The sequence below is a fragment of the Caretta caretta genome, chromosome 10 (genome assembly GCF_965140235.1).
Source record: "Caretta caretta isolate rCarCar2 chromosome 10, rCarCar1.hap1, whole genome shotgun sequence".
Lineage (NCBI taxonomy): Eukaryota > Metazoa > Chordata > Testudines > Cheloniidae > Caretta > Caretta caretta.
In genome coordinates, this window is record NC_134215.1 from 58,963,680 (window position 1) to 58,987,974 (window position 24,295).

At 39.5% G+C, this 24,295-nt stretch overlaps 1 protein-coding gene across 1 annotated transcript in view; it reads right to left on the reverse strand.

Moving 5' to 3' along the window:
* MYZAP (myocardial zonula adherens protein) overlaps positions 1 to 24,295 on the reverse strand; it is an 89,812-nt gene that overhangs the window by 38,354 nt on the left and 27,163 nt on the right. Inside the window, exons 3-10 of the mRNA XM_048867034.2 lie at positions 23,178 to 23,336; positions 19,159 to 19,251; positions 14,483 to 14,596; positions 13,392 to 13,544; positions 10,878 to 11,003; positions 9,857 to 9,985; positions 7,181 to 7,266; positions 6,135 to 6,240 (exon numbers count right to left, since the gene is read on the reverse strand). Of these exons, the coding sequence (XP_048722991.2) occupies positions 6,135 to 6,240; positions 7,181 to 7,266; positions 9,857 to 9,985; positions 10,878 to 11,003; positions 13,392 to 13,544; positions 14,483 to 14,596; positions 19,159 to 19,251; positions 23,178 to 23,336 (966 nt within the window). The remainder of the gene's footprint in view (positions 1 to 6,134; positions 6,241 to 7,180; positions 7,267 to 9,856; positions 9,986 to 10,877; positions 11,004 to 13,391; positions 13,545 to 14,482; positions 14,597 to 19,158; positions 19,252 to 23,177; positions 23,337 to 24,295) is intronic.

The following is a 24,295-nucleotide window of genomic DNA, read 5'->3' on the forward strand; positions in this document are numbered from 1 at the left end:
ATAAATCTGCCTGGAAGCGTGGGACCCACTGAGACAAGGTTGGAGCTTTGTCACAATTGGAAACACATTTATTTAACAAGTAAGTTCTGCTTTGAGAAAATCTGTCAGTGTTATATCATCTGCGGTTCTTCCCTACTTAGAACACCAGACTTTACCATGCAACAACAACAGCTGGCAAGAAAGTTCTCTAACCAACTATTCTCTTTGTGTCTCACACAATAAAGAAACCCTATGAGGCTGCAAAATGGCTTTGTGTGGGGTCTAAGGCAAAGAGATGTTGAAGATCACAGATCCAGTCAATTTCCATTTCATCTCTAATTTAAACATTTATTTTCCTCTGGCAGTTAGTTTCTGTGCTTCTGTTTAATTTATGTCCTGAAATTACAACTAGTTTGTCTAGCTCAAGCTGACTAAACTTTTACTATAGCATGTAAGATGAGGGTTTCTTTTAAAATAGGGAGAACTTTGGCGAAAACACTCCTGGCATGTCGAACACAGAAGGCTGATCTTGGGCTTGATTTTTGGTCCCACTGAAGGCAATGGCAAAACTACCATTGAATTCAATGCCAGCAAGATTGGGGCCTCTGTGAAGAGCAGGGTTTAATAGCATTATTTTAAAGTGACTCCTTCTGCATCAACTCTTAGTCACTCTGTTCATCTGTCCTCACTGCCTCCTACATCCATGCTTCACTTCAGACTGCTCCTTTTGGACATGTCTAGACTAGGGTTGACCACAACCTGCTAACGCTTTTTTTTTAAATGCTGGACACTGTCTACATTTGTGTTTAAAAACATATTAGTGAAAGTGTACTAGCTAGCATATTTCCTAATCTAGACAGTGTCTCCTTCAGCCCCTTCTAGTTTCATGCAACCCTTCTTGCTTGTAGCATCCCCTTAATTATTGTTTGCCAAGTGTCCTCAGTCTCCTCCTACAACAGAACTGAAGATCCACCTATTATGTGGAGCACTCTAGCCATAAAAACTCATTTCCAGTCTGTGCTTGCTCAGTTTTGGATACTTCTGTATAGAACCTGTATTTGCTTTTAAATTATATAGACTCCCTGGGGCAGGGTCTCTTATTTATTTGGCACCTTCTACACATGGGGCACATGGAATATATGGGATTTCACACAAACTCTTGGTACAAAGAAAGGTAAGGGCTAGCACAAAGCTGCCTCTATATAGGAATAAGTATTGCACTACAATGGAGCTAGGCTGAAAAACTGTTAAAAGGAAATATGTTAACTTTTTCGTACAGGAAAATCTTATGGCAAAGGGAACAGGAATTGGGAAAATAGGCAAAGAAATTGGGTAGACGGGTCTAAGTTTTGATATTTGCTTCTCAAGGTCCCTCAAATCCTGGTGTGCACAGTGAAAACAAATCCCCACGGGGTTGACAAATCTGGTCCCAGGTGCCCCAAAGTTGGAGTGCAGTCTTGCCACCAGAGCTATATCCTATTAGAACCTAAAGGAATTGGATCAGGCAGTGTCAAGGTTCTTTCCCCACTCTGAACTCTAGGGTACAGATGTGGGGACCTGCATGAAAAACCCCCTAAGCTTATTTTTACCAGCTTAGGTTAAAACTTCCCCAAGGTACAAACTATTTTACCTTTTGCCCTTGAACTTTATTGCTGCCACCACCAAAGTCTAACAAATATATAATAGGGAAAGAGCCCACTTGGAAACGTCTTTCCCCCCAAAATCCTCCCCAAACCCTACACCCCCTTTCCTGGGGAAGGCTTGATAAAAATCCTCACCAATTTGCATAGGTGAACACAGACCCAAACCCTTGGATCTTAAGAACAATGAAGAAGCAATCAGGTTCTTAAAAGAAGAATTTTAATTGAAGAAAAAGTAAAAAGAATCACCTCTGTAAAATCAGGATGGTAAATACCTTATAGGGTAATCAGATTCAAAACATAGAGAATCCCTCTAGGCAAAACCTTAAGTTACAAAAAGACACAAAAACAGGAATATACATTCCATTCAGCACAGCTTATTTTATCAGCCATTTAAACAAAACAGAATCTAACGCATATCTAGCTAGATTACTTACTGAGTTCTAAGACTGCATTCCTTTTCTGTTCCTGGCAAAAGCAGACAGAGAGCCTTTGTTTCTCTCCCCTCCAGCTTTGAAAGTATCTTGTCTCCTCATTGGTCATTTTGGTCAGGTGCCAGCGAGGTTATCCTAGCTTCTTAACCCTTTACACATGAAAGGGTTTTTCCTCTGGCCAGGAGGGATTTTAAAGGTGTTTACCCTTCCCTTTATATTTATGACAGGCAGAGATGATGCACTGCCTGTCTGACTAAACAGTACAGTCTCCTGGGATTTAATGATCATCCAGTTGGGATGGTACCATATTAAGATACTTATATGGCCCCCATTACCCTGGTGTCTGAGCGCCCAACAAACTTTAATGTATTAATCCTCACAGAATCCAGTGATACTGTTGTAATAAAGATGTTCAATTCAGACCTCAACTATCCCTCATTTTAAAGAACGCCATTGATCTTAGCCTCTCGCCACTTATATTCCATACAGATTGTTGCTCCTTCAGTTTTATTGCTGAAAATAATTTATAGCAGAATAAATAATAAAAACTGAGTTTACAGTGTTATTTATACTGAAAGAATGAATCTCATAGCATTTAAGTCTACATTTAGGTGTTAACAGGTTGAGAGGTAACTAACAAAAGCTTATTCTGTAATCAAGCAAGCAGATGCTTACCTGAGCTTCTCACTTAGCTCTGTAGTTTAAAGCTTCTTGTTAAAAAAAAAATACATTTTGCTTCACCTCATACAAGCATTGTTGATATTTCTAAATTTAGATACCATATATTTCTGTTCTGGGGTTCCTAGAGTAACCTGTTTTCTCAAAGCCAGGCCACAGGGATGCCAAACTGCATTATAAAATAATTTCCTAATTGTAAAATACTCTTTTTCAATGATACTATTGAAAAGGATGTCGTCACTCTTCATAAGATGAACACATCCCTATGAACAGTAGGATGGGTTTTTGTTTTTGAATAGAGACAAGCCATGAATGTACTGCAATAATGATTAATAAGGTACCTTAATAAATTCTACCTCCCCAAGTTACGAGCTATTTCCTTTTGCAGTATCTAAATAATTCAAAAGACTAACAGAAGGGGCAGTTCTGGGTATATTCTGTTGCACACTCGAGTATGCCCAAGTCTCTGAACCTTACTTAACTGTAGAAGTCTAAAATCTCCCATGTTTAGGAGATACATGAAGCCATCATTTAATTTACTTTCAAATCAGTGGTGCCACTGTCTTCATAGTCACCATTTCCAGGAGTACAGATTCCTTCACCTCACCAAAAGCAGAAATTCTGGTGCTGACATCTCAGGTATCTGTTAGCAGCACTCATTCGCTTACGCAATGAATCCACTCCAAGAAATTCCATTTGAAGCTTTGATTTCAGAATGGACATAAAAGCATGACCATCTATTGTGCTTTATCCACAGGTAAATCAAGTATTAAAGGGCGTGCACAAGCAACTGGAGGGTGGGGGGGAAACCATTAACACCCACCTCTTCCCCATCATGGACTGTTCCTTTTTTGAAGGAGCTCTAGTTTCTATCATATATAAGACTGCTTCGCTCTAGCCTTTTGAATAAATACAACCATTTGAATACACAGTTAAAAAAAAAAAAAAAAAAAAGGCAGGCTGACATCAGTTTAGATGTAGCCTGAAACAGAGTACTTCAGAATGCTGGGGAAAGCATAAGTTAACCCATATCTTCATGCAGTTAAGGAAACAGGGTTCCCAAACCTATTGCAGTATGATCATCATCTGCTGCAGAATCCATTATGAACTGCAGAAAGTAGAGAATGCAGCGCTAATTGTGCTCTGGGATCTGCACAGAACCCTGACTGTAATGGAACTCTATGTGGGCACAGCAATCCACACACACACACAGAGTTCACTGTAAGTTCAGGGCTCAAGCTTGTATTTGGCATTATCTGATCTGATGAGGGTTGACCAATCACAAACCCCTACATTGGGAATGCCAAAAACGGTTAGTGGTGAAAAAGGAGAAAAAAGAAAGGGAAGTTAGTTCACCTTAGAAGAAAATGAAAAAGAAGGTGCCACTGAAAAGATCCATGTGAAGCTCATGATGAAACTGATTAACAAAAGCCAGTAGTTTCTTGTAGTTTTACATTCCTTATGGCTGTGTGACAATATGAATTTTCCCCAATTGCCATAATTAAAAAAAAAAAAAAAAAACTATTCAAGGCACCAGCCTTTTATCTTAACTAAGTGGAGACTTGCACAAGGGCCAAGAAATGACTTGATAGGTGTCTCATGACTTTCTATTCTCTAGGATGATGACAGTGATTAAGTTATACATATGAGCAGAAAGCTTGTTTTAAAGCTTTAGCAGTGATACAAAAAGGTATTCCAAGATGAATATACTCTTCTATATTATAAGGATCCAACCAGACAAACTCACCCTTCAGTTATTTTACTGAAGTTTATGAAGTTACACTAGGAATGAATTTGGTCCAATATTTTTGTATGCTTTTGCCAAAACACTCAATATGGAAAAACTGTAGTTGTAGAACCTCTAGTGAGCCAAGTAGGTACAACTATGTTGAGGCAAATTCCTAACAAGTTGCACCCATGCAATTTAGTACATATTTTGCAATAAAGAGCAAAAATTAGCTCATCCTATTTAGCGTTTCTTCACAAATATTCCTGGAATCACTTTGCCTGCCCTGCATGTCATGGCTGAAGAGAGAATTCTCGTAGTTTTGTGAAAGAAGAATCTGCAGGGTGCTAGTTTGCTTATCTAAACTGAAATGAAATTCTAGTAATAATTCTTAATATGTTCTGCCAGAAATCCATTAAATAAATGAGCACTGGAAAGAGAGAAAATGAATCCTGTCTATGCTGTGGTAGAAAGGTTTTAACAACAAGTTTGGAGTGGTTGGTTGACGTGTAGGTGGTGAAGCCATGAGTTAGGCAGGTCATCCAAGCGAAAGTGCCAATAAAACCTTTATACCACAGTGTTATGCACTCAGTATATGCCACAAATGTTACACCCAGAAATAGATATTTTTGTATACCCCCCCCCCCCGCAAAAAAAAAAAGTGCTTAGTGCTGCTGCTCAAAACAAACAAACAAACAAAAAATGTTAAAATGACTTTTCTCATCTTTGGAACTAGGAAAACAAACTAGGATACAGAAATTTTCATAGCAAAGCAGTAATACCACAATGCTGAATTAAGGGAAGAATTCCTATTCAGATCAGCAACAGCATCCATAATAATTTTCCACCATGTTGAATGTTTGTCCAAATCTAATTGAAGGTGAATCTTCAGAGTCCTCCCTGACTACAATATTTGGGCCCAATACACTAGTGCAATTTGGCTCCCCTGTGTCACTCCAATTTAAACCCAATGCCATAACAGCCCAGCCTGCCCTGTCTGGACTCTAGCTGGCCTGGCTGCTGGAACAGCACGGGGGCACAGGCCGCTGGTAAATCAGAGCGGAATTCACATGGAAGACTGCTTTACCTTCCACTGGAGACCAATCCAGCCCCATGTGGTTCCAGGATTAGAGAAGCATAAGGGTAGATTAAAGCCACCTCTTCTGCACACTATCTTTCATAGGTATATTACTAAAAGCAAATAATCCTTCATCTTTTTCATTCCACAGACCACTTGTTTAGAGAAGGAACCAATCTCCTCACCCATCCACCCACCCCACATCCCCAACCCCAACTATTTGTGTTCATCATGTCTCCATTACTCACTGCTTAATTCTGAAAGAGTTTCATTCCATGGACTACCGGGAAGGGATCCAGAGCTACCACTGATACAGACTATAGCCTGAGAACCACTGGTATAATCCATTTTAACTTCCTCTTTCTGCTTTGCAATATACAGATGCATAGCTCATGCACTATTCACGCAGTAAGCAACATGGTGTAAGAAGGTAACAGGCTAAACAAAGCAGCAAACAACATGCAGAGCTTTTGGTAGTGGAACAGGCAGAAGGACTTAGAAGAGAGCTCCCTCCTGGGCTATGTATTCAGCTTTATGGTGTACAGTGTTAAAACCTTCAAAAAGCTGTTTATGGAATGTATTGTTTTACTAGAGCTCACCTCTTCAACCATATGTTTGACTTTCTTCTGTTGGCAATGGACCATGTCATCCAGATGTTTGATTCGTTCTCTAAGACCAGCTGCAACATCTTCCAGATGCTGTGACCTGATATAAGTTATAAGAACTAAGTAAATATGTAGGAAGCCACACAATGTAAATAAAAGAACAACCAAACCAAACAAAAAATAAACACAACGCCAAAGTAGATCAAGAAAAGGAACCTCATTAAATAAGCCAAATTCCACTGACAAATGTCATTTCCTATATTTGTCTAAAGTTCATTTTTATGGTTATCTGTTTGGTCATTAGTCATTGTCAGACACCACCCACTTAGCTCACCTTTACCTTACATATCAGAGCTGCCAAAATTTAGAGAAGTTTCACAAGGGATACTTGTTCAAACAGAATGATGATCTGGGATCTTCTAGACAATCAGCCCTGGAGAGCTGCATGCACATTATGGTCTGTTTTAGCACTTACAAACCATTATCTGATTAATCCCCACTTCATCACCAAGAGGCAGATGTTACCAAGGAGAAAAAGTAAGAGTTCACAGACTGTGCTCACTGAGCTGTCCTACAGTTCAACATAGGATGTGGTACAGAAATTACTTTTTTAAAAATGTTGTGACTATACATACTAGAGAAAGAGATAATTAAGATATTGATTGCAAGGATCCTAGTGGCCTGATTTTGGGTGCTCAGCACTTCTGAAAAGAGTCTGGCCTTTGTCTTTTATATCTATTTTAAAAAAGCATAGCAGCTATGCATGAAACTATATGGACCTAAAAACTGATTTCTCAGCAATGCAATGTACTCTACCTAATCCATCATGATTGCACTCAACTTCTCTCATAAATAAAGCTGAGAAGGATGAATTTTTGCAAAATAAATTCTCTTGCAGTTTTCCTACATAAAATAAGGCAAATATAATTTGGGAAGGAATTATCCAGCTGGAACATATTACAACCAAAGTTAATATAACAGATTCAGGTTTGAAATTTTTTTAACAATGCTAGAAATCTCAGTAAGGAGTAAAATCTCACCTCTGTCTGTCTGAATGGGTTTGAGATTTTGCTCCAGATATCTGGATTTCATGTTGTACCAGTTGTTTTTGTAGCTGGTGGCGTTCCTAAACAAGAAAATGTTATTTCTCCACTTCTTCACATTGTAAATTTAAGTACATTTTATTGTGATTTAAAAAGGCCCATAATATGTTAAACAAAAACAGAAGCTGATTCAGCTACAAGTTATTACTATATTACAGAACCCTGAATTCTCAGCTGAGCACAAGATAAATGACAATGTTTTCAGTCTTCAGTGCCACTGTCAAGGGGCAGCTTTGCTTGCAATTTTGTAGGTAAGTGAGACTCTGAAGGATAAAGACGTGTGAGCTGAAATGCAACTCTGAAAGAACATTATCTTTCTGACCCACAAAGGGACTCCATCTCTCTAAAATTCTTACAGGTCGAAGATATGATTGCATTTAAGGTCTTGGATGCAGAGCTTAAATGAACCACATGACCACTGTTGATAAAATGAATATAAAATTTTCCATATTGTTCCTCCAAAAGGATCTCCTGATCCAATGTATTTTGGCAGAGATAGGAGGCGTCTCCCTATTTTTCTCCCAAAATGTCCCTACTTATCCTGTTCAAATGTTACCCAGCATGAGTGCTGAGAGGATCTGTGCACTTGTAGGGTCTGATCCTGCTCTACAAGTCAAGGTAAGTTTTGCCTTTCATGTCAATGAGACCAGGATTGGGGCCTTAGATAACAGCCAAATATTTAAACAGCAACACAAGCAGAACAGCAGGAGTTCAGAGCTGACTACATAAATTAATTAACAAAAAGTAAAGTTCACATGCATTTCCTAACACCAAGGATCATAATGTACCACTTTACTCATTGAACACCACCTTTATCACTATGAATAACGCCACTAAACGCAGTGGGACGACCTGTAGAGTAAGGAATTACAATCTGGCCCAAAAGTGATTTATCCAACATTACTGCTAACTGATAAATGAAGCTATTTTAATTTATGTCACAGCTAGATCTTAAACTGAGAAGAGTCCACCTAAATAGTTATAATCCAGTCAATGCACTTTTGTTAGTTGGGTAAAGAGGACATTAATATACTACATATAGTTTAAACAAGGGTTAGTAATCCCATCTAGCCAGCAAGTGTGGATGGCGATATTTGTTTCTCTGTATTAGCAAATAATTAGTAGTTATATTTAAATTGAAGCTAAAGCACACCAAGACCGTAGTTTTTAAGAATTGAGTTTTATTATGTTTTAGGATTAAACTAACCAAAACCTTACGTTCCTGTCACCACTCAGGATTTCTAGTGAGTCCTTACTTCTGCATTTCTGTCTTTTAGACAGTAAGTTCTTTGGCAGGGATTGTATTTATTTTCATATATTGAACAATGCCAGACATGCTAAAGGCACTAAACAAATAATATTGCAGACTCCATTACTGAATATAATGGAATCACTGATCATTTCAGATTAATAATTACAATGAAATTTCCCTTAGTTGACACTGGGGGAATAAACCTGTTTCAGACATCAGGGAACTTCCAACAGACAAGGTTCAGATAATAATTGTATGTGTAAGTAGAGGCACTGCACTACTAGACTTACATTAGAACAATTATCTCAAAACCAGTGTGAGTTTTGCCCGGAAACGAAGTCCATAAAATAGAAGAAGGCAGGGCTGGAGATATAAGGAAATGACAGAAACTGCTACAACTTGTTCTACAGCAGTGCTGCTAACGTCACAAGAGATAAGTATCTGGCAGCATTTCTGCTTTGAGGGCGTTACAAGTCAATTGTAAAAATATGTTCAAGGCTGCAGCATGGTAGACCATATTTGAACCAAGGAGAGAAACATTTGACAATATTGTGTGCAGAGAAGTAAGGAAGAACCATTTTATATATCAGAGGTAGACTAAAAACTGAATGTCTGGGGTCACTGTAGTAGTTTGTATTTTGAAAAATAATAGTATTTTTCAAAATACTCTGAAAAATAATCAAAAATAAGTTATGTGCATGGAAACATAGATGGTTGTTCATGCACAGAAAGTTTGACATCAAAATTCAAAAGGAATCTTAGTCTGAAGTCTTAAGAGTTTCATCCTGATGTACAGGAACCCTGAGGTGCAATTCCAGTTAAAACTAATTACAATAATAGGTTTTTCCCCGATGCATTTAGATAAAAATGTTTTCATATATATGCATTTGTTACCCAGGTCAGCGGTACATTTATAAGATTTTATGTCTAATCACTAAAGGACCATAAAGGATCCAGAAAAACTTGTACAGGCTATTAGGAGATAAAATGTGTTTGTTTGTTTAAACTGTCCTTTCAAAATAAAGATTAGCCCCATGTGTGTCTCAGCTCAAAAGCAGCCGTGAAAGTTTTTGCAAGTAACAGCTCCCACAAACAGCAGAGTGGGCAAAGGGTGCCAACTTGCCATGGTGTGTCCTCAGCAGTCCAAGTGCTAAGAGCATGGACGGATGCAATAAAGGGTTTTTTATTTTATTAACAGGAAGAAGTGGTGCGTGGGATAGAGGCCATTGGAGGAGAGGGATGTTGTTGACTCACAGGGGGCTGAAGAAACAGGTGCACTCCTATACAACTCTTGCATTTTTGCTAAAAAGAGCATAGATATTGGCACCCATACTTTAACATTTGTGAGCAGAGAACATTACCTCTTCCATGCGCTGAATGAACCGATCCAGCTCTCCAATCCTCTCGTCTTTTTCCTGTATACTTGTCTCTGTAATTTGCATCTTCTTATTTGCCTCCTCAATGGCCTTCAGAAGTCTATTTGTTTCTGCCTTTGAACAAACAAGTTTATGTTCATATCCACAAACAATCAATAAAATTGATGAATGAAAAGTAAGGAGCTGATTTCTGTGTTATACAATAGGGTTGTTTTTTTTTTAAAAGTAGACTCAATAAAGCCAATAAAGTTAGGTGCCCAAGAACTGAGACTTTTTGCAAACCAAACATCTAGCTTTAGCATCGAATATGAGTTTTGTGGCACATAAAATGTGGGTGATCAAAATAGTGGCGTTACATCCCTGTATTAAAAGGCTTCTCAGCAATTAGCTTTAAAAACAAAAAAGGTTTGCACACCACTCCCCTCAGTGGATGCACACGTACTCAGTAATGAGAGAAGAAAATGTACTATTCCCAAGAACAGTATGTTTAGTTCCCAAAGCCTGTCACTTTTAACTGCATTTATATCTGTATCACATTAAGGCTGGAGAGCTTGACTTCAGTTTCTGTGGCGATCAGTGAGTGGTGTTAGTTAACCTTGTTATTGACCAGAAATATACAAAACATGATCAGAGGAAGCTTTTGGAAGGAAAAAAAAAATGTTCTCAGGATTTCTCTACTGAAATTTATTTTTTTCCCCTCTTGAGATTTCACTAAAGTCAGAGGATTTGTACTTTCCATTTTCTTAGATCAGGAGTAGAAAAACCATCCACTTTTTTCATTTTGAAATTTAAATTTTTACTGTCCATTATGTTTAGACACCCTATTCTTCAGCTTTAAAACTCTAGTGACTATGAAAGTTTAAAAGTTGCTGTGACAAGACATGAAATGAAAAGAAACTGGGGTACAAATAAATTTAAGACTTCAAATTAAATTATATTGACAAATGTAAGGACTGCACTTCAAACACTGAACTGAAGAACACTGTTACAAACTGGCTGTACATACTATTAGAGTTTCTTTCTCAGCTATATGTTTCTGTTCTTCTTCTTGTAGTTTTTCTTCATACTGGCTGTACAGTCTTCTGGTCATCTCTCTCATTACATCAGCATTGGCTTCTTGAGAGCATTCTACCTATAGGAGCGAACAAAAGAGAACTTCTACAGCTGAACCCTCTCTCGGTGCACCATTGCTGGAGACAAGAAAAATGGAGCTCAAACCAACCAAAAGGTAGAGATGTAACTGATGTTGATAGGTAGAGCCTTCCCTTAGCATTGTTACAAAATATACTCTACTATTAGGCCTGATTTACACCAAGTCCACATTACAGCACTCTGGCAGTGTAAAAGGGCCTTTCAAATGGGTGTAAGTTACAATTACACCAACTTTAGAGCCCCTTCACACTGCCAGAGTTAACATGCCATTAATGTAACTGAGAATCAGGCCTGACTCTTTATTAAGTTCTCTCATGACACCCTCTCACACACTTGAAGTTTGCTCCCACGTATGACAATTAATTCAAAATTCTCTAATTTTACAGGAGTATAGCTTAGAAATGAGCCTGAACCAAAACCCATATCCAAATGCCCATGCACTTTGCACTGATCAAAATCCAGATCCAATATTTACAGTTTTGAGCCCATCTGCGCTGTAGACTGAAATAAAAGCTAAATAAAACTAAACTAAATAGCTTTGCTAGGACTTGATTCTCCTCTTACTTGCTCTGCTGCAAATCTGGAGTGACACCATTACAGTCATGGGAGTTACCCTGATCTAAGTGAGAGGAGAATTTAGGCCTACAAAACTATTAACTTAGTGTTATTTACATTGGTGTTAATCATGGTAATAAGAAAAGAATCAGGCACTTAGTGTTTAACGCTGGAACTCTAGTGCTCCTGGTTATAGAAGATCTCTGTTTTGAACATCTGAGTTATCTTGTTTCAAGGACTGCAAGATTTATCAAACCCTTATACGGTCTTACTCAGTGGGAACAAACTGTTCAAATGTTATTGCTCTGCATAAAAATAAAAAGATATTTTGTCTCTGAAGAGGGACAGATCTCTCGGAAGGATTCCATTTGCATTGTAACTGCCTTCTGTGGCATCTGACCCAGATCTCTACATTAGGACAGAGAGCAAGTTTTTGCCAATGCAATCTAAAGGAACAGGAATTAAATAAACTTTAATTAAAGTATATGCTGAACCCCCAGAGTTACAGTAATGTGGTTAGAAATGACAAAACTAGGAAAGCAGAGTTGCAACAGTTCAACCCTAACCTCCCTAAAAAGTGTCAAAGTCGAGTATAATTTCCCGTGCCACCTCTCCCACCTTCCTTTGTTTACAATTTGGGTGGCCACCGCAATAACTAACAACGTTCTCAAGTGAGAATATAAAAGAAATGATTGTAACAGAGAGGAACATTCCTGACTGGCAGTAATAAGGGTAGTTGGTAATTTTTGCCTTTTCACAGCCAACCCCCACAATACCAAATTCTCCTATGTGCCCTCCCCACCCCCAAATTAAAAATCAGATCCTGTAGATGTTTCTGCATATGACTTAACAAGCAACTTTCACTATGCCAGCATGTGCTTAACTTTTAGCACTTGCTCACATTCCATTGATGCCAACTTGCTTGACGTTAAGCACATGCTTAAGTGCTTCACTGAATTAGGACCTACAGGCTGAATTCTGCCCTCAGATTCTACACATAGCTTTCCCTCACTTCATGTTTGGGCCAGGACATGTCCTCAAGATTAGAATAAACTACGAATTTCTGTTTTGAAATCCTGATTTCTTTTCCTCTACGCTCTTCCTCTGATTATCCTTTCCTTCTTTTTATTCCCTACAGACCACAGCAGATGCAAGCACAAAAACCTTGTAAAACTATTGTTGAAAGGAAATTAGAACATAAAAATACATTAGTAAGCTGGTACCCTCCCTCTTTAGTGTGATGGATCTGGGCCATCTATCATTATGCACCAATGTAGGATACAAGAGACCCCAAGATAATCATCTGTTTCTGACTTTTTAAAATGTCAGTAAATCAGTGGTCACCTAATTTCATGGAAGGGATTTAATGTATTTTTAAAAATATTTCTGATACTGCATGATTGTTCCAAGTTATTTGAAATGCTGTTAACTGCTCTGATATGATTTAATGAAAGCTTCCAAATGCAAGACAGTGGGACTCATAAAAAAGGCCCATATGATAACTCCAGCTTGCATTTCATTCCCTTGTGCTTACCTGAAAACCTGTCCCACAACTAACTTCTCTTTTCAGGGTAATTTGCTCTTAGGGTGCACCTCTGTTGCCCAATAAATACTGTACATGTGAACAAAACATAACAGATTTCTGATGAAAAACTGTGAAAGGTACAGTACTGGCTGTCAATAACACTCCATGCATGGTCGGTGAAGAACTCTACACAAATGTGGCCAAATCTCTTTTTCCAAGAAATTAATCTCATTGCCTCAGCAATGTCCTTATTGTACAATATGAATAAGGGGAGTTTACATACCGTACCTTTAGTTTCAGTAGCTGATTTTCAACTTGGGCTGTTTCCAGCTGTTTTTGCTTTTCTTTCAGTTTTTCCATGGACTGCTCATGTGTGTGTTTTAAATTCCTTATTTGATCCCTTATATCTGTGTTCTCCAAACTAACATCCACTAAAGTTTTCTAAAATGAACACAACGAAATGAACACAATTTGCAGTAATAACAATAATTAATAAATAAAAATCATAATTCGACCAACCTACCACAAGAGACTTTTTGCAATATTTAGAATATTTTAGAGTTTACGGTTTTGTTGACATCGTGTTAACATAGTTAATAGCTTTGGCTCTTTAAAGTTATGGTTTCCAATTATTTGCTTTACGAAAAAAATCTCTCCATAGGAGCATGTTCATTAAAATGCAGTCCCAGAGAGCTTTGTGATCAAGAGGAAGAGACACACATGCATTACAGTGCAAACACCACTTCCATTTGATACTGTAATACAACTGAAGTGAAATGTTGGATTTTCCCCTCCATTCTTCCCCTTTCCAAATGCCAAATTTTAAGATAATAAACCTGAAAACACTGAAGTTTGACACAGGGAGGCAGGAGAGTCGAGGAGGCTAGCTGGGATGGATGCCAAGCTGAAAACATTTTTATAAACAAGAAAAATGATCTTTGTATGTTTACAAGAGTGGCTACTCAATATTTGTAAAATTAAAAAAAAATCATTGAAATTTCCATCAATAGAAAACAACAATGGGACAAAATCATGTGATGTGTCATTGATTTGTAAAATATGGAAAGAGTCTCAGTTTCACCTTTAATTTTCCATTGAGCAAAGGCTAATGGCTTTCACCAGCTGCAATGGAGTGAAACAACACTTTACTGTATATTAAAGGATAGCCTTTTAGCCAGCAAAAACTCCTGGATTTTTCTTAACTTCATCATTTTTCTGTTTTAAATGTTCTTAGTCACATTTGATGGTTAAGATCCGAATGTGTATCTAACCATCATCCATCCCTCGTGTATACTGTTAAACTGATAGCACAAGAGGGAGTCTAGGATGGTGGCTGATGGATCAGGCCATTCTCTTTGATAGAGCTATTAACAGCATACCTGCAACTCAATTGATGCCGATGTCAAGGAGCTGTTCATTTCACTGAAGCTATCCAAGGCTGCAGCCTGCACTTGCATATGACTCTGTAAGGATTCTTTTTCAACATTTGTTATCTAAACAGATTAAGAAAAAGACATAAAAAACAATCCTCACATTTTAAAATTCTTTCAAAAGGATGATAGCTGCCACCAGTTTAGCACTGGAGAGACAAGAGATTAATCTCTAGGTAAACTTTTCTCTATTGGAAATCCTGTGTTAACCAAAACTTCATTTTAAAAGCTTAAATTTTGGCCTTGGAAGCAAGCTATGCTGAGATATAGAAGCAGTTTTTCAGTGTCTTCTCATGGTGTGTGCCATCATGCACATTAATCACAACAAGGACTCAGGCTCTAACTCTTGTGGTCACAAAAAGAGAACTTTCCTCTAGCTAAACTTGGTAAAAGAAATTCATCTTTGTGCAGAGGGAATTCATCCCTTTTGGTGCTTAATTGGGGCTTACCCGGTGCATAGGCCTTGTGCTGACCCTGTGCACAGAGGCAAATTTCACCCAATAAGAACTCCTGCAGAGTTTTTCTCACCTTGAAGTTGTACTTTGCATATTTTTAAATTTTGCCAGTTTTCAAAAAGAAAAGATTCTGGTTTATAAAAAATATTTGTGTGTCTAGAAACTGCTGTGAGGATCTCCACGAAAGATCAGAATTGCAAATGCATGTAAGAGCATTCCAGCAGGTGAAACAACACTCATACTCATTTATTGTTATTTAGATAGCATGGTAAATTTTCACAATACTTTAGAGTAGCTAAAATATACAGACCCCCAAATTGACAAAGTTCCTGCCCCAAACAAACACAAACACACACAAACAGATACAGGACAGCTGTTTATTAGCACAACTCAACGATAGGAGTAGGAGGATGTTTGGCAGTTGTTTACTGGGAAAGCTGCTGTAGGCACATGGGGTGGAGTGCAAGAGGACATACAGTCAGGAGCAGGTGAAGGAAAAAATTGGAGAAGCTTAGAGAGAGGCGTGGCTGGAGTGCAGGGAGCATGACAGTGTAGGAGGAGATGAGACCAGGAATTCAGGGAAGCAAGTAAAAAGCTTTGAAGGTAAGAAGCATGAGCTTAAATGTGAGAGTGATCAGTGGGGAGCAGCCAACACAAACATTTACTATGTTTGAACTTTTCAAATATATATGTGTGACAGGCTGGATCACAGAAACCCCCTTGGGGCTGCCACCTGATGTGCCAAGACTACTTCTGCCCCTGCCTTCCGTGTCAGCTTGGGACTCCAGAACCCTGACTGGCTGTGCCAGACATGCTTGCAAGCAACAAACACAGACCCAGGTCTGAATTACGTCCCACAAACTGCAAGCTTAACTGAGAGCAGCTTACAGAAGTGTGCCTGTCTCTAACACTCAGATGCCCAACTCCCAATGGGGTCCAAACCCCAAATAAATCCGTTTTACCCTGTATAAAGGTTATACAGGGTAAACTCATAAATTGTTCGCCCTCTATAACACTGATAGAGAGATATGCACAGCTGTTTGGCCCCGCCCCAGGTATTAATACATACTCGGGATTAATTAATAAGTAAAAAGTGATTTTATTAAATACAGAAAGTAGGATTTAAGTGGTTCCAAGTAGCAGACAGACAGAACAAAGTGAATTACCAAGCAAAATAAAAACAAAACACGCAAGTCTAAGCCTAGTAAAGTAATAAAACTGAATATAGCTAAAATCTCACCCCCAGAGATGTTTCAGTAAGTTTCTTTCACAGACTGGACACCTTCCTAGTCTGGGCACAATCCTTTCCCCGGTACAGCCCTTGTTCCGGCTCAGGTGGTAGCTAGGGGATTTCTCATGATGGCCGCCCCCTTTGTTCTGTTCCACCCCCTTATATATCTTTTGCATAAGGCGGGAATCCTTTGTCCCTCTGGGTTCCCACCCCTCCTTATCAATGGAAAAACACCAGGTTAAAGATGGATTCTAGTTCAGGTGACATGATCACATCACTGTAAGACTTCATTACTCACTTGCCAGCACACACGTATACGGGAAGACTTAAAAGTAAAACAGAGCCATCTACAGTCAATTGTCCTGGTTAATGGGAGCCATTAAGATTCCAAACCACCATTAATGGCCCACACTTTGCATAACTACAATAGGGCTTCAGAGTTATATTTCATATTTCTCATTTCAGAAACAAGAGTGATACATTTATACAAACAGGATGACCACTCATTAGATTGTAAGCTTTGTAATGATACCTTAGAAGAGACCTTTTGCATGAAGCATATTCCAGTTACATTATATTCACACTCATTAGCATATTTTTATAAAAGCATTTAGGGTACAACATCACAATATGAAACCAACCAACCTTAAGGTGTCTAAGAACATAAAGGAAGATACACCAGACCAAACAGTGCCAATGATTATGAACCAAGGTCTAAACTTATCATGCATACAAGCAAACAAGGTCTACCTCTAGATAAAATACACAAGCATCGTGGACCAACCTTCATCAGTATTTAACAATTAGCATTTACTAGCCAAGCCATGCACCAACTGAGCGAGAGCATACAGGAGAAGGCAGTGCTCAAGGCTCACTTCATAGAGGTGTGTGCACATGTAAAAAGTGATCAAGGAAGGACTCTTTTGGACAAATTGCAGAAGAGAGGTTAGGTGGGGAGGACCTAGAAGAAAGGTTCAGTGACCAAGGGCAGGATTTCACTTGTGCACAGGCAAGAGTTTTAGCAATAGGGATAAAAGTGAGGGGCAGTTTTTGGAGATGCTACAGACAGAGAGAGAGAATTTATGGCAAGGGCCCAGAGGTGATGGGAGCAGAAATAAAAGGATTCTAAAATGTTGCCAAGTATGAGAGCCTGGCTGTCTGGGAAGACGGTGGGGCTGTCAAAAGCAACAGATAAGATGGAGAAAAGGAGGCTTAGGGATAAGAAGTTTAGTCTGGGGAATGTAAGATGGTGGTTAAACACCCAGAAGGCAATACTGAAGAGACACTGGACTACACACTTAACTATCACTATGTCATTCCCTTGAAATGCCACACACAATTCATTTGACTGAGCCAGGACTGCATGACCTGAAAAGAGCTACATGTTACTGCTCTTCCTAACTACCCAATTTATGGCATTGGGATCTATTGACAAGCTACCATTACCTGAAAAATGATCCTATAATCATTAACTAGAAGGGGGAAGCTCAGCACAGGGTAGATGGAATTCCATAGTGCATTTGGCACACTTTACAGAGACAAAAATGGTGTGTGCCCAGAGTGCCTTTGGCCTTGAACAGCCCTTTATATTATTGTAGAAGTCCAAATAAACAAATAAATAAATTCATCCAATAATAGATCCCAGAGACATTTACATTTCTCCCATATTTCAGGCCAAATCCTGATCTCTTTGAGGTCAAAGCAAAAACTCCCATTGGCTTCAAGGGGATCTAGTTTAGTCCTTATGGCAGCATTTGGGACACAGTTCTCTGATCTTTAGCTACTTTTTGGACTCTGCTTCCCTTCTACAGGGCACAGAAACTGATGGAAAAAAGATTAAGTGAAAGAGAAGCAAGTATTCATATTTTCAGACACTCCCAAGTATCAGGAAGTAGTCCAACAATGATTTTTTTTTCCCCTTTCAAATTTTTAAGTTTGCTTCCAAACCTATAGAGATCATGATGCACACTCTAGGATAATGACTCGCAGAAGCTAAAGGCTCTATCAAGATAGCATTAGAGCACATAAGTTTAAGTCCCACTAACTTAAAGTTAAGCATATGCTTAAATGTTATCCTTATTAACAAGGCTTTACTGAATCAGGGCCATAGAAAGTAATGTTGCAATTGGCATCTATAGCATAATTGTTGAACCAACCAGTTTTTTGAACTAAAGAACTCAGTTTGTATGGATTCAGGTAAGAGCAATTTTTAAAGTGCATGTGAGGAAAAAAAAAAAGGGGGGGGGGGACAATTTTCCTGACACCTTCACTATTATTGCTGCAGTGGAACATGGAGAGGCTTCAGCAGAGAACTGAGGCTGCAGCACTTTTAGGGCAATCAAATATATTTAAATACTGTAGTAAGTTACAAAGGCTGGAATTTAGTTTACTGGAATGACCTGTTGAGTTGCAAACGTGACCTCCAGTAAGCAACAGACGACAGATTCTTGTATAACCCCCAGTGAGTTAATTTGTCAGCCCACAGAACAGTAGCTTTCTACGATAAACACCATCCTCCAGTCAGTATTAGAATATTAATCATACATAATCACACAAGCAATGTAATTAACAGTAGGCTTTATTTACAAAAAGCAGGTAATGGGAGTAATCTGTCAGGCTCCCTTACATGACCAGACACGAAGAAGAGCTCAGCATAAGCTCAAAAGCTTCTCTCTCTCGCCAACAGAAGTTGGGCCAATAAAAGACATTACCTCACCCACTTGACTCTCTAATGATCCTTTACAGACAGAAAAAGCCTCTGCCCTGTTTTCATTTTGCTTGAAAAATGCAAAGTACTGAAGGCATGAAAAATAATGAACTTAAATGGCTCTAAAACATGATTTGTTTCATGCCACATGCTGTCTTTCATAAAAAATGTTTGTAGGTAACCTTGTTTGGTTCACCTCTTATGACATCATTACAAATAAACGTGAACTTACTGTCAATTCATTTGTAAGTTGCTGTATTTTCCGTTTCATTTCACCATACTCTCCATACATTTTCTTTCTTACTTTTTCCAAAGTTGCTCTCACCTGTAGTCAGACAAATTATAAGCCTTTGTTATTCAGCCTTTATTACAAATATAATTTAGATTAGAAAACAGACAACTATGTTCTCCAAAGACCAAGATCACCTACAGTATCACCATTACTAAGCCAAAGATGGCTCACTGTGACATTGGTATCTAAGACAACTGTGTAGTAGCTGAGGGTTTATTTACCTTTTAAGGCCCCTCTCTGTATAAACACTGATTTGCATTAATTTAGAAACATAATTTCATCACTAGATTCCAAAAAATAGGCTATTCACCAATTTAATTTTAATACAAAAATTAAACGTAATTTAAAATAACTGCAGGTATAAATTGTTATTTCCTATATGTATTTTTAACACTGGAAACAAAACTGAGTTAGCTACGTTAATCAAACATGAACAGAAGCAACTTTTTAGCTCAAGATTAACTAGTGTTTACAACAGACACAACTAAATATATAAATGTTCTCTTACATGCTACCTTCCAGACACATAGTTAGAGGTCGCCCTTTTCACTCAGTTATGATTACCTACCAGACTGATTAGGTACTGTACAACAGTGAGCATAGTTGGGCCTATGCACAGCTGGAGTCAGGTCAGGAGGTACCGAGAGGTGGCTGCATTCGTGTGTACGTATGTAATAAAGGGGTTCTCAGGACAAATTTTTGGTGGCCTCAGAGTGCGGCCACCAACTTTTGCCGATGGCCGGTCTCACACTTTTTCCTAAAATACTTATTAGCTTTAGGAAAAACAAATAAATATGCACATACACATGTCCAAATCATTGTAATTTTTTTAATGCTAGCTAGTAAGTCTGCTGTGAAAAGTGATATTAAACATACAAGTATCAATTTTCACAGCAGACTTACTTAGCCCTGCCAAGCCTGGGGACAAATTAAGCCCTGGATGTGGGGCCAGGGGAGGCAACAGGGGACTAGAGCCTGAAGCCCTGCTGCCAAAGCTTCCTGCTGCTCAGCCATAGCCCAGGACTGGAGCCCAAAGCCCGGTGGCCAGAGCCTGCCACTCCAGGGCTGAACCCCAAAGCCTGAGCCCCATCACCCCTGGGAAGGTGGGGAACTCACTGGGCGCCTGCTCCTCCAGCATTGTGCCCCAGGTTTCTCCAGAGTGGGGTGGGGCCCAACCCCTGTTAGTGGCCCCAGCATCAACACCAAGACAGGGCATCCAGGAGCAAAAGGGAGGGAGAGGGGACGCTACTCCCTCCCTCCCTTCTCCCCTCTCTCCCCCAGAGGCTGTGGCCACAAGAAATGTCCCTGGTGGTTGCATTTGGCCACGGTGGCCACATTTGAGAAACACTGCTTTAGGGGGGTGCACTCTCAGAAAGGGGTTTGTGCTGCATGGCCATGCCCCAAACCATGTAGTCCTGCCCCCTTTGGAACATGCGCAGCTGAAAGCACCAGGAACTCTCTCTCCTTCCCCTGCCACACACCATTCCTTGTGTTCAAGAAATAACTCAGTAGAGTCTCTCCCCACTAGTGCACCTACCCAGAGAGCTATGATTTTTAGTCTACTTTAAGTTTAAATGTTAAACATCACCTTATATGCATGTATGTAGTGAAGACAGACTAACACCTTGTTGGGCTGCAAAGATGCAAGTCATTGGGAGGAGGGGGGAGCGAAGCTTTTGAATTGGTTTAGTTGAACGCAGCTTTACATGGAGAGAGAGAGGATCACACCTTCCCCCAACCTCTATACACAGCACTGCCAGAATCAAAGCCTAAAAGTTTGTTCTTGTCAGACTTTTATATTAGATAGATAGACCGACCCACCGACCTTTGGCTGTTTTTGAGAATCTGTTCAGACAACACTACTGCCATCCTTTTGATTGGAGGACATACTCTTCATTCTAATACTTGTCTGGACCGAAGGCTTTGATCCAAATAATAAGAGTGCATTTACATAGTATCATACTTCAATTGGCACAAAATGACTGGGGAGGGTGTGGGAAGGGATCTGAAGTTTTAAACAGGATATGTCTGTGAGCTGGTATACCATGTGAGAGGAAAAAAACAAAAACAAAACGAAAAAAAACACACAATGATGATGACAGCACTAGGGCAAACCAAACCAACCCAGCAAATCCAAAGACATGCTGTACAATTGTCCAATCAAAGTTCTTTGAGGCAGCATCTGTCTCTGTTCTGTGTATGTACAGTACCTGGCACAATGGAGTCTGGGTCCAAGATTGGAGCTCCTAGGTCAGTGGTCTCCAACCTTTTTATGCCCAAGATCGCTTTTTGAATCTAAGTGCAACCCAGGATCTACCCTGCCCCTTCCTGAGGCCCCAACCCTTCCCACTCACTCCATCGCTCGCTGTCCCCCACACTCACTCACTTTCACTGGGCTGGGGTAGGCATTCAGGAGGAGGCAAGGGATGCACGCTCTAGGAGGAAGTTTCAGAGGAGGAGGGGGCTCCGAGCTGGGGCAGAGTGTTGGGGTGCAAGAGGCGGTACAGGGTGCTGGCTCTGGGGGGGGGTCAGGGCTGGGGTGCAGGAGGGGGTTTGGGGTGCTGGTTCTGGGAGGGGGCTCAGGGTGGGGCTTGGAGTGCAGGAGGAGGTTTGGAGTACAGGAGGGAGTATGTGGTGCTGGCTTCAGAACAGGGCTGGGGATTGGGGTGCAGCCTCCTGCCAGGCACCACTTACCTCCGGCGGCTCCCGTGGTAGGTGCAGCGAGGCTAAGGCAGGCTCCCTGCCTACCCTGGGCCCACACCGCTTCCTGCACCCTTGCAGCCACTGGGGGGAGGAGGGGAAGGGGGCACGTGGCTCCACGTGCTGTCCTTCTCTGCAAGCACCACCCCTGCAGTTCTCCCAGCCAATGGGAGCTGTGGGGACAGTGCTTGCAGTTAGGAGCAGCTCGCAGAGGGAGAACCCTACCCCCCGTCAGAATGAGAGCATTTTCACTCACTTTTCACTGGTGTAAATGACCATACAAGGGACAGGTCAATGGTGAATTGAGCCCAGAATATTACAAAAAGGGCAAGTTTCCTCAACTACAAGAAGCCACTGGTAAGAGAGAGTCAATGATCCCCGACTATTAGAAAATGGCCTATTAGCATAAGAAAAAACAGCCTGCAAGGGCCTGTAAGCAAAAACAAGCAGATATTAGGAATCAATGTTATTACATCCCCTTAAATTGTTAGCCTGACTCACAGTGATTCTCTCTTTTATATGAAAGTTGATCTCTTGAACTTGAAATCAGTATAGCATCATCTGCACTGGCCAGCTTTACTCCATTCCATGGGTGGAATGGAGTAAAGAGAGAAGGACAGATTATTTGCTTTGTGCTAATTAGCAGAATTACAAACTAAACCTAGAGGGTCAAAGATCAACAGGTGAAATATTTAGCTTCAGCATGATTTGGCACAGTCTTACCAAAGCCACTGAATTTACACTTCTATTTCAGGAGAGCTGTTATTTATAGTTAGCTATGACATGTTAGTTTCTCTTATTATCCAATACTTTCTATACAGTAAAATTTGTGCAAGAGGCCACTGTTATTAGGCAACCCCTTACCCTGAAGCTGCCCCAAAGCATCCTTAAATGAATTTGCTACTTTACCATTTTTAGTAACCCACCCAGAACTGGAGAGGATGGGTTTGATCAGTCTTTCAAGGGCAGCTTAAACAATTTTCTATGTATTTGATTTCAGATTATAAGGGCTTTGGAACAGGGACCCTATGAGTTGTTTGGCAGCTTACTTGCTGAACAGAAGCAGGACTCTAGTGCTCCGGTCAGTGTATGTATTAGCTATTCCCCTTGTACCCAACCCACAGAGGATGTGAGTCTGTTACAGTCCCCTGCTACAGAACAGAGGGTTTTTTTACTCAAGTTGTAGAGACTCAATAAACAACAACATTATAGAAAGGATATTTGAGAACATTTTTTAAAATTAAAAAAATATAACTCACATCTTTAATGTAATTCATCTCTTCTTTCAGCTGATTAGCTGACCACCCATAAACCACCATTTCTTTCTTATGGTTATTGTCAGTCCTGTGCACCACACCATACACCATGCCATCAGAGAACTTCCCTGTAGACATTCCATTCGGTACATGGTAGGGTTGCTATTTAAAAACAAAAAACCAAACACCTTTTACCCTAAATAATACTAAACACAAAAACAAATTCAAAACAGCAAAAGGGAGCATGCTACAGACCTGCAAAGAAAGATACAGAAATTCCTTAGGTCTTATATACTTGCATCCTCAAGGAAGGATAGAAGTTTCATTAGTCTTAACAGAAATTATATGTGTATGTACAACTAGAGGACTGGATTTCTGGGTGAGAGAGAGGAATGAGGTTATTAAAAAATTAATTGTTCAAGACATTGACTTACTCAAATTCATTATCGGGAAATTATATATATATATATATTATATATGTATGGTTGGATTTGGAGGCTAGGGATAAGTAGATGTGTAGGCACAGTCCATAACAGCTGTTTTCCTTTGCCTGGAGCTGCTCTCAACTTTTGTTTATAATTTACTTTCAAAACGTTTCTTTATGCACCCTTTAAAATAAAAATATCCTGGAGGAAAATCCAGGAGACATGATATATAAGATGTTTTATTGCTCATTTTAAAACTTTTTCATGAAGAAATACATGATAGATGCAGTTTTTACAACTCTCTTATGCAATGTCAGTGCAAGTCTAAATATTTTGCACTATAATTCTTAAACTTTTATGAATAAATGTGGGTCATTTATACATATGAACCCTGATTTAACGTAGTTCTCAGGAAACATCTGAAACTGAAACTTTCAATTAAAAAAATATATAAACTGCATTTAGGATATGGATTTTAGATTACAGTGGTTTGATATTTAGTGCTCAAAAAAAAAAAAATCAGGACTTACTTGTACTATATTTTGTTTATATTTTAAGCAGTCCAGTTCACGTTTGAAGCTTTTTTTTTTTTTAAAGGCTGGCATACTCCCATGGTACCCCAATACTTCAGTTCAGGTTCTGTTTCTCCTGCAGGATTTAGTAACATCAGTACTGCAAGACTTGAAGTAGGGCAAT